This window comes from Salmo salar, chromosome ssa03, assembly GCF_905237065.1.
Source record: "Salmo salar chromosome ssa03, Ssal_v3.1, whole genome shotgun sequence".
Taxonomy (NCBI): Eukaryota; Metazoa; Chordata; class Actinopteri; order Salmoniformes; family Salmonidae; genus Salmo; species Salmo salar.
Window position 1 is genome coordinate 60,859,711 of NC_059444.1, and position 13,146 is coordinate 60,872,856.

General features: G+C 48.3%; 1 protein-coding gene across 2 annotated transcripts in view; it reads right to left on the bottom strand.

Moving 5' to 3' along the window:
• Positions 1 to 6,277: 6,277 nt before the first annotated feature.
• Positions 6,278 to 13,146, bottom strand: part of stat5a (signal transducer and activator of transcription 5a) — a 100,529-nt gene continuing 93,660 nt past the window's right edge. Inside the window, exons 16-21 of one of the 2 annotated variants that reach the window (XM_045714313.1) lie at positions 12,590 to 12,684; positions 11,637 to 11,779; positions 11,344 to 11,499; positions 11,086 to 11,137; positions 10,536 to 10,640; positions 6,278 to 9,858 (exon numbers count right to left, since the gene is read on the bottom strand). In XM_045714313.1, the coding sequence (XP_045570269.1) occupies positions 9,735 to 9,858; positions 10,536 to 10,640; positions 11,086 to 11,137; positions 11,344 to 11,499; positions 11,637 to 11,779; positions 12,590 to 12,684 (675 nt within the window). In that variant the 3' untranslated portion in view covers positions 6,278 to 9,734. 2 annotated transcript variants of the gene reach the window in all.

The following is a 13,146-nucleotide window of genomic DNA, read 5'->3' on the forward strand; positions in this document are numbered from 1 at the left end:
TCCTGTGCCTGACTTCGCACCCACTACACCCAGAGCCTTACAGAATCCCGCACCTTCTGAATGGAGTCAGCTGGAGCAGCTGCCACCCCCATTCCCTCGATGGAGGATCGCGTCCTCCATCATACCACCGTTCTCCATCGGATAGGATCGGCGATGGATCAGATGATGGAGAGAATGGACCGATGGGAGAGGAGTGGTCTCCTCTCTCCACCTCCGGTTCCTCCGACGAGTCCACCTCCTCCTCCCCCTGCGTCTGGCTCCGGCGCGCTTCGTCTTGCGCTCCCGAGGGAGTACGATGGAGTGGCGGTTGGGTGCCAGGGGTTTCTGCTCCAGCTCGAGCTGAACCTGGCTACCGTGAGACCTACTCCCTCGGGGGAGGAGAGTGTGAGTGTCCTCGTCTCCTGCCTGACGGGTCGAGCTCTGGTATGGCCCAGACTCGGCGAGGGATCACTATCCGGTGTGCGACTATTCCATCTTAGGCAGGAGACGAGGAGCGCGCAGGACTTCGCGTTGGAGATTCGGACCTTGGCCGCTGGGGCTGGGTGGACATACAGGGCCCTGATAGACCATTACCGGTGTAGTCTCCGGGAGGACGTCCGCAGAGAGCTAGCGTGTCGGGACACCACTCTCTCCCTCGACGAACTGATAGACATGTCTCTCCGGCTGGACAATCTGCTGGGTGCCCGCGGGCGTTCGGAAAGGGTCCTGTCTGTTCCACCTCCTAGCACTCCCGCCCCTATTCCTATGGAGTTAGGGGGGACCGTGCCGAGGGGTACCGGAGGAGGAGGCTCCTCCTGCACCAGCTGTGGTCGGAGAAGACACACGGCCGAGGAGCCAATTTGGGAGTCGAGAGGGCAGGCCGAACACTTCTCGGTCACCCCAGGTGAGTCAGCACCAAACTCACCCAGAACCCCCTGTTGGTCACGTTTGTATTTATTTGTTTTCGTGACTTTTCTCCCTCTTCCCAGCATAAGGCGCTAGTCAATTCAGGCACAGCTGGGAACTTTATGGATCGCGGACTCGCCATCAAGCTGGGAATTCCGCTAGTGCCGATAGATCCCCCCTTCCCCGTGCACTCCTTAGATAGCCGGCCATTAGGGTCAGGGTTGGTCAGGGAGGCCACGGTTCCACTGGACATGGTAACGCAGGGGAATCATAAGGAACGGATTAGTCTCTTCCTTATTGATTCGCCTGCGTTTCCAGTGGTGCTGGGGGTTCCCTGGCTGGCTAGTCACAATCCCAGGATTTTGTGGAGATAGGGGGTTCTCCAGGGGTGGTCAGAGGAGTGTTCAGGGAGGTGTATGGGAGTTTCCATCGGTGCCACGTCGGTGGAGAGTCCAGACCAGGTTTCCACTGTGCGCATTCCCCTGAATATGCCGATTTGGCTATCGCTTTCTGTAAGAAGAGGGCGACTAAATTACCACCTCATCGACAGGGGGATTGTGCGATAAATCTCCAGGTAAACGCTGCGCTTCCCAAGAGTCACGTGTACCCATTGTCACAGGAGGAGATGTTGGCTATGGAGACATATGTCACGGAATCTCTGGGACAGGGGTACATTCGGCCCTCCATTTCACCCGTCTCCTCGAGTTTCTTTTTTGTGAAAAAAAGGAGGGAGGTCTGCGTCCATGCATTGATTATAGAGGCCTAAATGCCATCACGGTGGGGTTTAGTTACCCGCTACCTCTCATCGCTATGGCGGTGGAATCATTTCACGGAGCAAGGTTTTTCACAAAACTGGACCTCAGGAGCGCGTATAATCTGGTGCGCATTCGGGGTGGAGACGAGTGGAAAACCGTGATTAGTACCACATCAGGTCTTTATGAGTACCTCGTCATGCCGTATGGGTTAAAGAATGCTCCAGCCGTCTTTCAATCCTTTGTAGACGAGATTCTCAGGGACCTGCACGGGCAGGGCGCATTGTCTATATCGATGATATTCTGATATATTCCGCCACCCGCATGTGTCTCTGGTGCGCAAGGTGCTTGGTAGACTGCTGGAGCATGACCTATATGTCAAGGCTGAGAAGTGTGTGTTCTCCAAACGAGCCGTCTCCTTCCTGGGCTATCGCATTTCCACCTCGGGGGTGGTGATGGAGTGTGACCACGTTAAGGCCGTGCGTAATTGGTCGACTCCAACCCTGGTGAAGGAAGTGCAGCGGTTGTTAGGGTTTGCCAATTACTACCGGAGGTTTATCCGGGGTTTTGGCCAGGTAGCGGCTCCCATTACCTCACTGCTGAAGGGGGGGCCGGTGCGTTTGCGGTGGTCGACAGAGGCTTACAGAGCCTTCAATAGGTTGAAGGCGCTGTTCACCGATGCACCCGTGTTGGCGTACCCGGTCCCCTCTCTAGCATTCATAGTGGAGGTGGACGCGTCCGAGGCTGGGGTGGGTGCCGTGCTATCACAGTGCTCGGGTACGCCACTGAAACTCCGCCCCTGTGCTTTCTTTTCGAAGAAGCTCGGTCCGGCAGAGCGTAACTATGATGTGGGGGACCGGGAGTTGTTAGTGGTGGTAAAGGCCCTGAAGGTGTGGAGACACTGGCTTCAGGGGGCTAGGCACCCTTTTCTCATCTGGACCGACCACCAGAATCTGGAGTATATCTGGGCAGCTAGGAGACTGAATCCGCGTCAGGCAAGGTGGGCCATGTTCTTCACCCGATTCAGGTTCACCATTTCTTATAGACCAGGCTCCCTGAACACAAAGGCCGACGTGCTGTCCCGTCTCTATGACATGGAGGACCGGCCCATCGATCCTACTCCCATCATTCCAGCCTCTAGGCTGGTGGCACTGGTGGTTTGGGAGGTGGACTCGGACATCGATTGGGCGTTACGGGTGGAACCTGCGCCTCTACAGTGTCCCACGGGTCGCAAGTATGTGCCGCTTGGTGTTCGTGATCAATTGATTCGATGGGCTCACACACTACCCTCTTCGGGTCATCCTGGAGGGGCAAGGACAGTGTGGGGTCCCAGGGGGAAGTACTGGTGGCCCACCTTGGCTAGGGACATTAGGTTCTACGTCTCTTCCTGTTCGGTATGTGCCCAGAGTAAGGCTCCTAGGCACCTTCCTAGAGGGAAGCTACAGCCCCTCCCCGTTCCACAACGGCCATGGTCTCACTTGTCAGTGGACTTCCTGACCGATCTCCCCCATCTCAGGGGAACACTACTGTCCTGGTTGTTGTGGATCGGTTTCCTAAGTCCTGCCGTCTCCTCCTGTTTCCCGGTCTCCCTACGGCCCTACAGACTGCTGAGGCGCTATTTACCCACGTCTTCCGGCACTACGGGGTGCCGGAGGACATCGTCTCTGATCGAGATCCCCGGTTCACGTCCAGGGTATGGAGGGCATTTATGGAGCGTCTGGAGGTCTCAGTCAGCTTGACTGAGACCCCCTCCGGTTATCACCCCGAGAGTAATGGGCAGGCGGAGAGAGTGAACCAGGAGGTGGGTATGTTTCTGCGGTCGTATTGCCAGGACCGGCCAGGGGAGTGGTCTAGGTACATTCCATGGGCGGAGTTGGCCCAGAACTCACTCCGTCACTCCTCTACGAACCTATCACCATTTCAGTGTGTCTTGGGCTACCAGCCGGTCCTGGCACCATGGCACCAGACTCAGACCGAGGCTCCTGTGGTGGAGGAGTGGGTGCAGCGCTCCAAGGAGACCCGGAGAGCCGTCCAGGAATCCCTCAAGCAAGCCGGTGAACGGCAGAAGAGGAGTGCTGACCGCCACTGCAGTGAGGCCCCCGTGTTCGTACCGGGGGACAGGGTCTGGCTCTCGACCCGAAAACCTACCCCTCCGCTTGCCCTGCCGGAAGCTGGGGCCGCAGTGTGTGGGGCCCTTCAAAGTCCTGAGGAGGATAAACAAGGTGTGTTATAGGTTACATCTTGGACCCGTCACTGTTGAGGGACTTCCATCGGCTCCACCCGGATCACCCTGCGCGTCGCCCTTCAGGTCACCCTCGAGGCCGTGTCGGCGTGCGTCGGGGGGGGGGGGGGGGGGTACTGTCACGATTCCTACCGAAGGTAGCTCCCCTTCCTGCTCGGGTGGTGCTCGGCGGTCGTCGTCACCGGCCTACTAGCTGCCACTAATTCCCTTTTTTTCCCCTTTCTGTTTATTGGTTTCACCTGTTTTGTGTTAGGCTGATTAGTCGGGTTATTTTAGCCAGTAGGCCCGCCTGCTCTGTGTGCGGGATTGTTTTGTGTGTTGCTGCTGTGCACGCTTGTATCTGACGTGTTCGGTCGTGGGTTTTCTCCGGACTGTTTCAGTCCCCAGTGTTTGGGGCATTTGTTTTGTGTGCGCCATGTATTTTCGTGGGGTGGCTTATGTTTGCCGTGTGTGCCAATAAAGCACTACCCTGTACTCTCTGCTTCCGCGCCTGACTTCGCACCCACTACACCCAGAGCCTAACACCATTTCCTTTGCTGGAAGAACTGCTTTATTGTGTGGAAGGCTGGTTTCCTGTAATATTTCTGTTTGTTTTATCTGCAGAATTGTCTGTTGTCAACTGAAAGAAAACAGTGGTGTCCTCCTGTATACTGCATGTTTTCAATTAAAAAAATGCCCATTTCACCTTACTGCTGTGTTACATTGAATTGCATTCTCTGTCCAAGGCTTTTAAAGCTATTGTTGTGAATGTTGAACAGTAACTAAGCAACCACGTGCAGTTTCGTATCCAAGCAACAGTCGCTCTCTGACCTCCAGACATGTCCGATGTTTTTAAAAATGGAAAAACATTGATTAGAATATAGTAAATGTGATTGAGTTATTTGTTGAGAAGGCAAACAGTGGGTCTCGGATCTGTCTGTTCTATAGGAGATTGACAATCATAATATATTTTATAGTAATCAATGGGGTCATAGTCGATTGCAGTTCATGCATTAGGTTAATTACATTGTCTAATCACTTTTCCATGTCCCGTGGGCCCTGAGTAAACAGGTGAGAAAAGCCCCCCTGGCATTAAAGGGACAGTACATCCCAGTCCGGTACTGTGTCTCAGAGACAATATGTGTTCCTGCCACAAGATAGCAGATGTGAGTTGCCACTGGACAACCGATCACATAAACCAGTGTGGAGGGAGATGGAGCGACATAAGGGAGAGAGAGGGAGAGAGAGAGATATAGACAGAGAGAACGAAAGAAAGGAAGAGGTAGTGCGTGCAGTGGATCAGAGATTGCTGAGCAGTGACATGTCAGTCCATCCAAGCCTAGATATAGGAAGAGCAAAGGGGCTTAGTTGAAATGGATATAGTAACTTCAGATTGGACCTTTAAGGCAAATGGTAGGTTAATGAAGCTCGCATCCGCTACAAGACCATGGTGCTTGCCTACGGCGCTGTGAGGGGAACGGCACCTCCGTACCTTCAGGCTCTGATCAGGCCCTACACCCAAACAAGGGCACTGCGTTCATCCACCTCTGGCCTGCTCGCCTCCCTACCTCTGAGGAAGCACAGTTCCCGCTCAGCCCAGTCAAAACTGTTCGCTGCTCTGGCACCCCAATGGTGGAACAAGCTCCCTCACGACGCCAGGACAGCGGAGTCAATCACCACCTTCCGGAGACACCTGAAACCCCACCTCTTTAAGGAATACCTAGGATAGGATAAAGTAATCCTTCTAACCCCCCCCCCTTAAAAGATTTAGATGCACTAATGTAAAGTGGTTGTTCCACTGGATATCATAAGGTGAATGCACCAATTTGTAAGTCGCTCTGGATAAGAGCGTCTGCTAAATGACTTAAATGTAAATGTAATGAGGTTCAGTTTAATATCAACATCACTGCTGCATTTTATAGAGTCCCCTTATTTACTTGTGATTATTGGTCTCTCTTCATTCAAGTACACCAAACTTATAGTGAGTGAGTATTTGTACATATGCCCGTCTAAATGCAGTATGGCTTAGTGGGAGGTTAGAATCACAATGGTGCTTCAGTGCAATCTGATCTGATAATTATAATGTATAACATGCAATGATCACAGCTCATGTCACTCAACAGCAGACTGCTGCATCCATCTATGTGTTAGAGGTCAAGTGTAAAAAGGCATGTAGTGCTGCTATGTTATAGCGGTGCTATGATTCCCACACCCAGTCAGAAGGCTGTTGAAAGGCTAGTCAGGTTTTGGGTCTATTCCTTTTCAATTCAGTCAATTCAGAAAGTAAACTAAATTCAATGCTCAATAAGAAGAAATTAGAATTGGAATTTGAGTTTACATTCTGATTCGACTCTATTGAAATGGAGTATCGGTAAGGTGTACAGTATCGGTAAGGTGCAGTTCAGACTGACATGGAATGTGAACAAATAAACCATTACATTTATTCAGTCACAACTTATTTTTCATTATACATGTTACTGTTGAAATTATTTATAAAACTTTTTTCTTCATTTGCAGTTTTTTTTGGAACACAACCGAAGTGCTAAAACCCAACCACAAACATGGAACTAACACTGAACAGAACACAGCCTCATATACAGCTTCCAGAGTACATAGATTAACTAAAGTGAAGCAAAGATCCAAGTTTGAAATTATCAGAATAATGTAAAAAAAAAAGGAAACGTCACAAGAATTGCCATGTAGCTTTGACTCTTCAAACAACATCAGTGAAATCAAGAAATACAAAGAAGAAAAACTAGCTGTTTTGACCCGGAAAAATGAAAGAAACAAAGATAGGAAAAGTGTAAATAATGTCAGCTGTACAAACACAAAAGCAACATTCTTCTGATTCCCGTTTGCAATATGGCTTTTTTCAGAAACTTCTGATGAAACCTAAGAGGTTGCAGTGGCTGCCATGTTATACGTACACCCTCCTCAGGTCATGCAAGGGGATTACATTCAGAGGGGCGTACCACAGACGTACAGTATACTGTAATAAAATAGAATTATGGTACAGAAAATAAATTCATATATGCTGTATATAGATAGCAGAGGAGGCTGGTGGGAGGAGCTATAGGAGGATGGGCTCATTGTAATGGCTGGAATGGAATCAATGGAACTGTATCAAAACACATCGAACATATGGAAACGACATGTTGGACTCCGTTCCATTAATTCCATTTCAGCCATTACAATAAGCCCATCCTCCTATAGCTCCTCCCACCAGCCTCCACTAATAGACAGAGACTCTATTTGTCTTTTTTTTCATTTTATGATACATCAACCGAGTGTAGGGCTTCCTTCCTGAGAGGGCAGAGTTTATGAGTAGAGGGGATGGGTTGTGTGTGTGTAATATAACTGTGGGGGTTGTGTGGTGTTGCTGTCGTCATGATATTGCCCAATGGTTCAGAAGTGTGTGTGTGTATGTGGGGGGGAGTGTGGGGGGGGGGTGAACAGCGTAGCCACGGCAACAGGTGGATCTATCGTTACATGCTTTGTTAAACTGCGGTAGCTAAGGTGTACTATGGCAGACTAATCCTGCTGGGAGTATATGGAGACAGACCCACTACAACATCTTGGCTGAAAGACAGGGAGTGAGCCAGTGCCAAAATATCCCAAACGTTATGGTAGCAATGGCCTTCATGCTCGGGACTGATGAGTCAAGTGTTCAAGCACCTCATATTGTCTGCACACATAGCTATATATCTATACCTCAGGTTGTCAGTTGATGTTTTATGTTATATCACACAGAGACATACATGCACATGCAGATGCAGATTTAGTAACAGTGATCAGTAATAACAGCAAACAGAAGACAGGCTTACTGACAGAGATCGACAGAGAGAGAAAAACCAGACAGAGAGACAGACAGACAGGAGTACCATCAGGGCTGGCTCCAGACATAAGCAATATCAGCGGTCGCTTTAAAAAAAAAAAACTCAGTTGGGTTCTAAATTTACTGTTGAAAGTTAGAAGGTGAAGGTTCGAAATGTGCTTGTGCATCAGCAGTTTTTCTCCTGTTTTGTCACTGACGGTCACTTAATTAGCCATGTCGGCTAACAGCTTACAGTGGCAAGTTAGTCTAGCTAGTCACACTCACTCAGATATCATTAACATGACATAAGTCATGGCAAAATGTGTAGAATTACAGGAAATTTGCTTTAAAACTGTAAAAATGTGTCGCCACCCAATGGCAAAACTGGTAGCATTGCAGGGAATTAGCTTTAAATCTTCAAAACATGCATCTCTATCTCTGCCCCATGGTAAAATGAGTAGAATTAGATCTCCACTAGTCATCTCAGGCTATGGATTGAGTAGTTAGTGTACTTCAGCAGATGCACAATACTAAGCCAATAAGGACCCAGTATAGAGACTCTTCTACCATCAGTCCTAGCAATGGACTTTCCTACAGATCTCCCAACTAAACCCCAACCTCCACACACACCCCAGTGACCTCAGCTCCCCTACACACATCCAAACAGCTCCCCAAATAGATTGTCAACACTAGACATCACAACCAATAACAAGACATGACCAAATGAGTTGTTTAAAACACCAGACACAGACAGACAGACAGACAGACAGACAGACAGACAGACAGACAGACAGACAGACAGACAGACAGACAGACAGACAGACAGACAGACAGACAGACAGACAGACAGACAGACAGACAGACAGACAGACAGACAGAGTGGTAGTGAGAGTTAGCGTTGATGGCGCATACATCATCTACAGGGGTATGGAGGGGAGATAGATAGAGGACTCATCTTTATATCTGTGCCATTAAAGCGTCTGTGTGACAGCATGGGCAGCACTGTTGAGGTACTAAAGTAGTACATGTTATTCTTCTTCATTGGCTGATTGCTCCCAACCCATAGGAATCCCCACCCAGATGACAACTTTAAAATGGTGGAAGACCTCAATGGCAATGGCCATGTTAAAAACGGGTTATGTTAATGATGAGTCATCTATCTTTTCTCTATGGGCTGTCCAGAGACTTGAGTGGCCATGCTGGATACATGCTTGTATTTACATTGCATCTGTGTGCAAATACAGGAAACTAAAATATCCCTGTGAGTGTAGAGGGGGCCCAAAGTCCCCAAGTTTCAGTTGGAGCTGATGTATATTATGCAACAGTGTGTGTGTGTGTGTGTGTGTGTGTGTGCGTGTGTGTGTGTGTGTGTGCGTGTGCGCGTGCGTGCGCGCGTGTGTGTGTGCGTGATGCATCCTTGTGTGTGTGCGCGCGTGTGTGTGACATAGATACTCAGTGTGCTCTGAGAATGAAATGAGAGCCATTCTGCTTGGAGTTTAGTGTATAAAGATTCAGTATTATTATACTACTAATTGAAACTTCCCTTAGCAACAAATCCGATGATGGTGTCAATAACAACAACAAATTCTTCATTTAAGTTTTTCTCTTTCTTGGCAGAGGGAGGGTTGAATTAAAAAAACTCTGTTGATAAACCATTTCCAATAATAAAATAACTAAACAAAAAACAAAAACAACTGTTTAAATGACTTCATACCGGTTGTGGAGAGTGCTCTTCAAAAATCTTTGTTAGAATTATGACCAAATGAAAATGCTTGCGTGAATTGAATGACTTTTTTTTTTATACAATACTGTAACATTGTTGTTTTTTTGCATTTATACCTAGTCTGTTTTACAGATACGCACGGAGACAAACTGAAAAAAGGTCACTGACATGCAGTTTTCTTGCTGAGAAGAAAAAACTAAAAAACAATCACAAACATTATTAACATTTCACAATATAGCTATCTGAAATAAAACAGGAGGATATGAATGGAATTAAACCATCAGAAATGTCAAAAGGTGCAGGGTTCTTTTGTTGGTGTCAGGGGTCAGAGATTGAGGGTCACGACTGCTGGCCGCTCCATTGGCTCTCCATCGGTCGCCGCAGCAGCTCCTCAACGTGTCGCGCCACGTCCATGGTGTCATCCAGGTCAAAGTCACCGTCCGCATCTAACATGGAGTCACTCCTGCCACAACACAGGAACCAGTTAGTAACACAGGCCATCAGACACACACCTCACCACACAGGAACCAGTTAGTAACACAGGCCATCAGACACACACACACCTCACAACACAGGAACCAGTTAGTAACACAGGCCATCAGACACACACCTCACAACACAGGAACCAGTTAGTAACACAGGCCATCAGACACACACACACCTCACAACACAGCAACTAGTTAGTAACACAGGCCATCAGACACACACACCTCACAACACAGCAACCAGTTAGTAACACAGGCCATCAGACACACACCTCACAACACAGGAACCAGTTAGTAACACAGGCCATCAGACACACACCTCACAACACAGGAACCAGTTAGTAACACAGGCCATCAGACACACACCTCACAACACAGGAACCAGTTAGTAACACAGGCCATCAGACACACACACACCTCACAACACAGGAACCAGTTAGTAACACAGGCCATCAGACACACACACACCTCACAACACAGGAACCAGTTAGTAACACAGGCCATCAGACACACACCTCACAACACAGGAACCAGTTAGTAACACAGGCCATCAGACACACACACACCTCACAACACAGGAACCAGTTAGTAACACAGGCCATCAGACACACCTCACACTCACACATGCACACACACATATGTAATCTATACTCACATAGGCGGGTATATGCCGTAGTTTGGAGGGTGACTGACAACAGGGGAGGCTCCGTGATCCATGTAGGTGGGGTTTGCTGCTGGGTCAGGATTGGTCGTGGTGAACCTGCAGGTCCAGACAAACAGACATACAGACAAACGCGCACGAGCCAGAGAACGTCATTCCGAACGCCAGCTTTGTCGGTTACCACGGCAACCGTCATCACCATCCCTCACCACCACCCCCTCCTCCCGCTCCTCCTCTGCTTCATTAATTACCAGTCCCTTTGAGCAGCAGGATCAGGTTAGGCAGGGTGCTGGGCAGCAGCACCTGGAGCCCTCCCACTGAGAGGCCCACAGACCCTTGGTAACAATAGGGACCCTGCTAACTCATTACCCAGACTGACATTACTAAGTGCAGTGATGAGAGGGAGAGAGGCGCCCTCAGGCCCACGGATGCTGGGCTCTAATTGGTTCCTCCATCTGGAGTGAAGACCTAATGGTTGATCTGCATTCAGTCCACATTGTTAGGTGATTAAATCAGCCCTATCGCCACAGAGAGAGAGACTTACTCTGGTACCACTTGTTTGATCTGCGGTTTCACGTATCCATCCACTGCTTTGGCTGTAAGAGAGAATGGCAAGGGAAGGAGAGACAGGGAGAATCGCTATGTTCAGACTGCAGATATGGTCCACATTCACAGGTTCCTCAGAGTGGCTGTTATAAGCCTCTATCTGACCAAATTGCAACAGATATAGAGAATAGATACTACAGTATAATTATATGTCATCATTTATTTTTATAGAGATGAATAGAGGTTAGGTACATACACAGGGGTGGCGTGTAGTATTTGGAGAAGACCTCATCCTTAGGTCTGTCTGGGTAGAGGAAGAGGAGGTGGTTGAGGTCACTGATGCGGTCAGCCAGAGAGCGGATGGAGAAGTCTTTGGCTGTGTAGGGCATGAGGTTCCACACCATTCTCTCCCCTGGAAACATGGACACACTTGTTATAGTTCCTACTTGGCTATTTTTACAGACCTTCTCCGTCAAAGATTAATTTGTTAATTGTCTAACTGACAAAATAATGAATTGATTGATCGCTTGATTGGTTGGTTGTCAGTACCTGGTTTGTTGGGGTTCTCAGCCACCCAGGCGATAGTGATCCCTCCGATCTCAGAGTCGCTGAAGCGGAGCAGGAAGGTCCCGTTGGGTTTGGACATCAACATGTCCTGAGCCTGCTGCTTGTTCACAAATCCCAGGATCGCCCTGTACATAGAGAACGGAGGAAGGAAGAGAGAGAGAGAGAGAGAGAGAGAGAGAGAGAGAGAGAGAGAGAGAGAGAGCGAGAGAGAGAGAGAGAAGGGGAGAGACATCAAGAGGGAGATATGGAGAGAGGGAAAACAGACAGACAAATGTACAAAGAATAAAAAGCCCAGGAGGAGGACAGGAGGAGGGCATAAGAAGGACATGAGGAGGACATGAGGAGGACAGGAGGAGGACAGAAGGAGGACAGGAGGAGGACAGGAGGAGAACAAGAGGAGGACAGGAGGAGGACAGGAGGAGGAGGACAACATGAGGAGGACAGGAGGAGGACATAAGGACAGAGATAGACAAAGATACATTGTTACATACATTGTCATGCCGCCCCCTTCCCCGACAATAATTGTACCCTCTTGACCCATTACAGGTAGGGATAAATATCTCTGTGGTTGCTATGGTAAAGCCGTGTCCATTGTGGGGAGGGCCTTTTGGTAGGCTCGTTGAGATTAAAAAAGCAATCAAAATGTGAGGCTGCAACAGCAGAGGGGCTTAAGGAGAAAAAACACCAAGTGCACTCTATCAAGAAGACTCACTAAAGAAAGCACATTACAGCTGCCATTCAAACGACAACAAAAAGAGGACTTTAGCTTAGTTGAGCCATTTTCTCTGTCCATTTCCCTGTCTACTTGGGCAGTGTGTGCACGCTGCAGGCATCTCCTGTTACACTAACACACAATACAAGTCAAACCTCATTTCCACAGGTTATTCTGGAGTAGAAATTCTAGGAATATAGACATTTAAAAAAATTATTCTTACCCATCATTCCAGTGTGGTTTGAGATGTTTTTTTGTGAGTTCCATGACCCCATCAAACCACTGCCAGAACGTGAAATTCCTGCCAGGCAGACTCTCCTGTAGGTTAGAGGGATTGGGACATTGGGTTTGATACAGTCGATAAACAATTTGTTGTCTGTGTTTAATCGCACTAAGCTCTCCTCACACACACCACCATGGCATTTTTTTGCCTTTACCTCCCTTATCTCACATCATTTGCTCACATTGTATATAGTCTTTTTTTTTTTTTTTTCTTCTACTGCATCATTGATTGTATGTTGTTTTACTCCATGTGTAACTCTGTGTTTTTGTATGTTGTCGAACTGCTTTGCTTTATCTTGGCCAGGTCGCAATTGTAAATGAGAACTTGTTCTCAACTTGCCTACCTGGTTAAATAAAGGTGAAATAAATAAAAAATAAATAAAATAAATAAAACATACAGAGTAGCTCCAGTTTCAACTGTTCTGCCTGCGGCTATGGAACCTTGACCTGTTCACCGGACGTGCTACCTGTCCCAGACCTGCTGTTTTCAACTCTCTA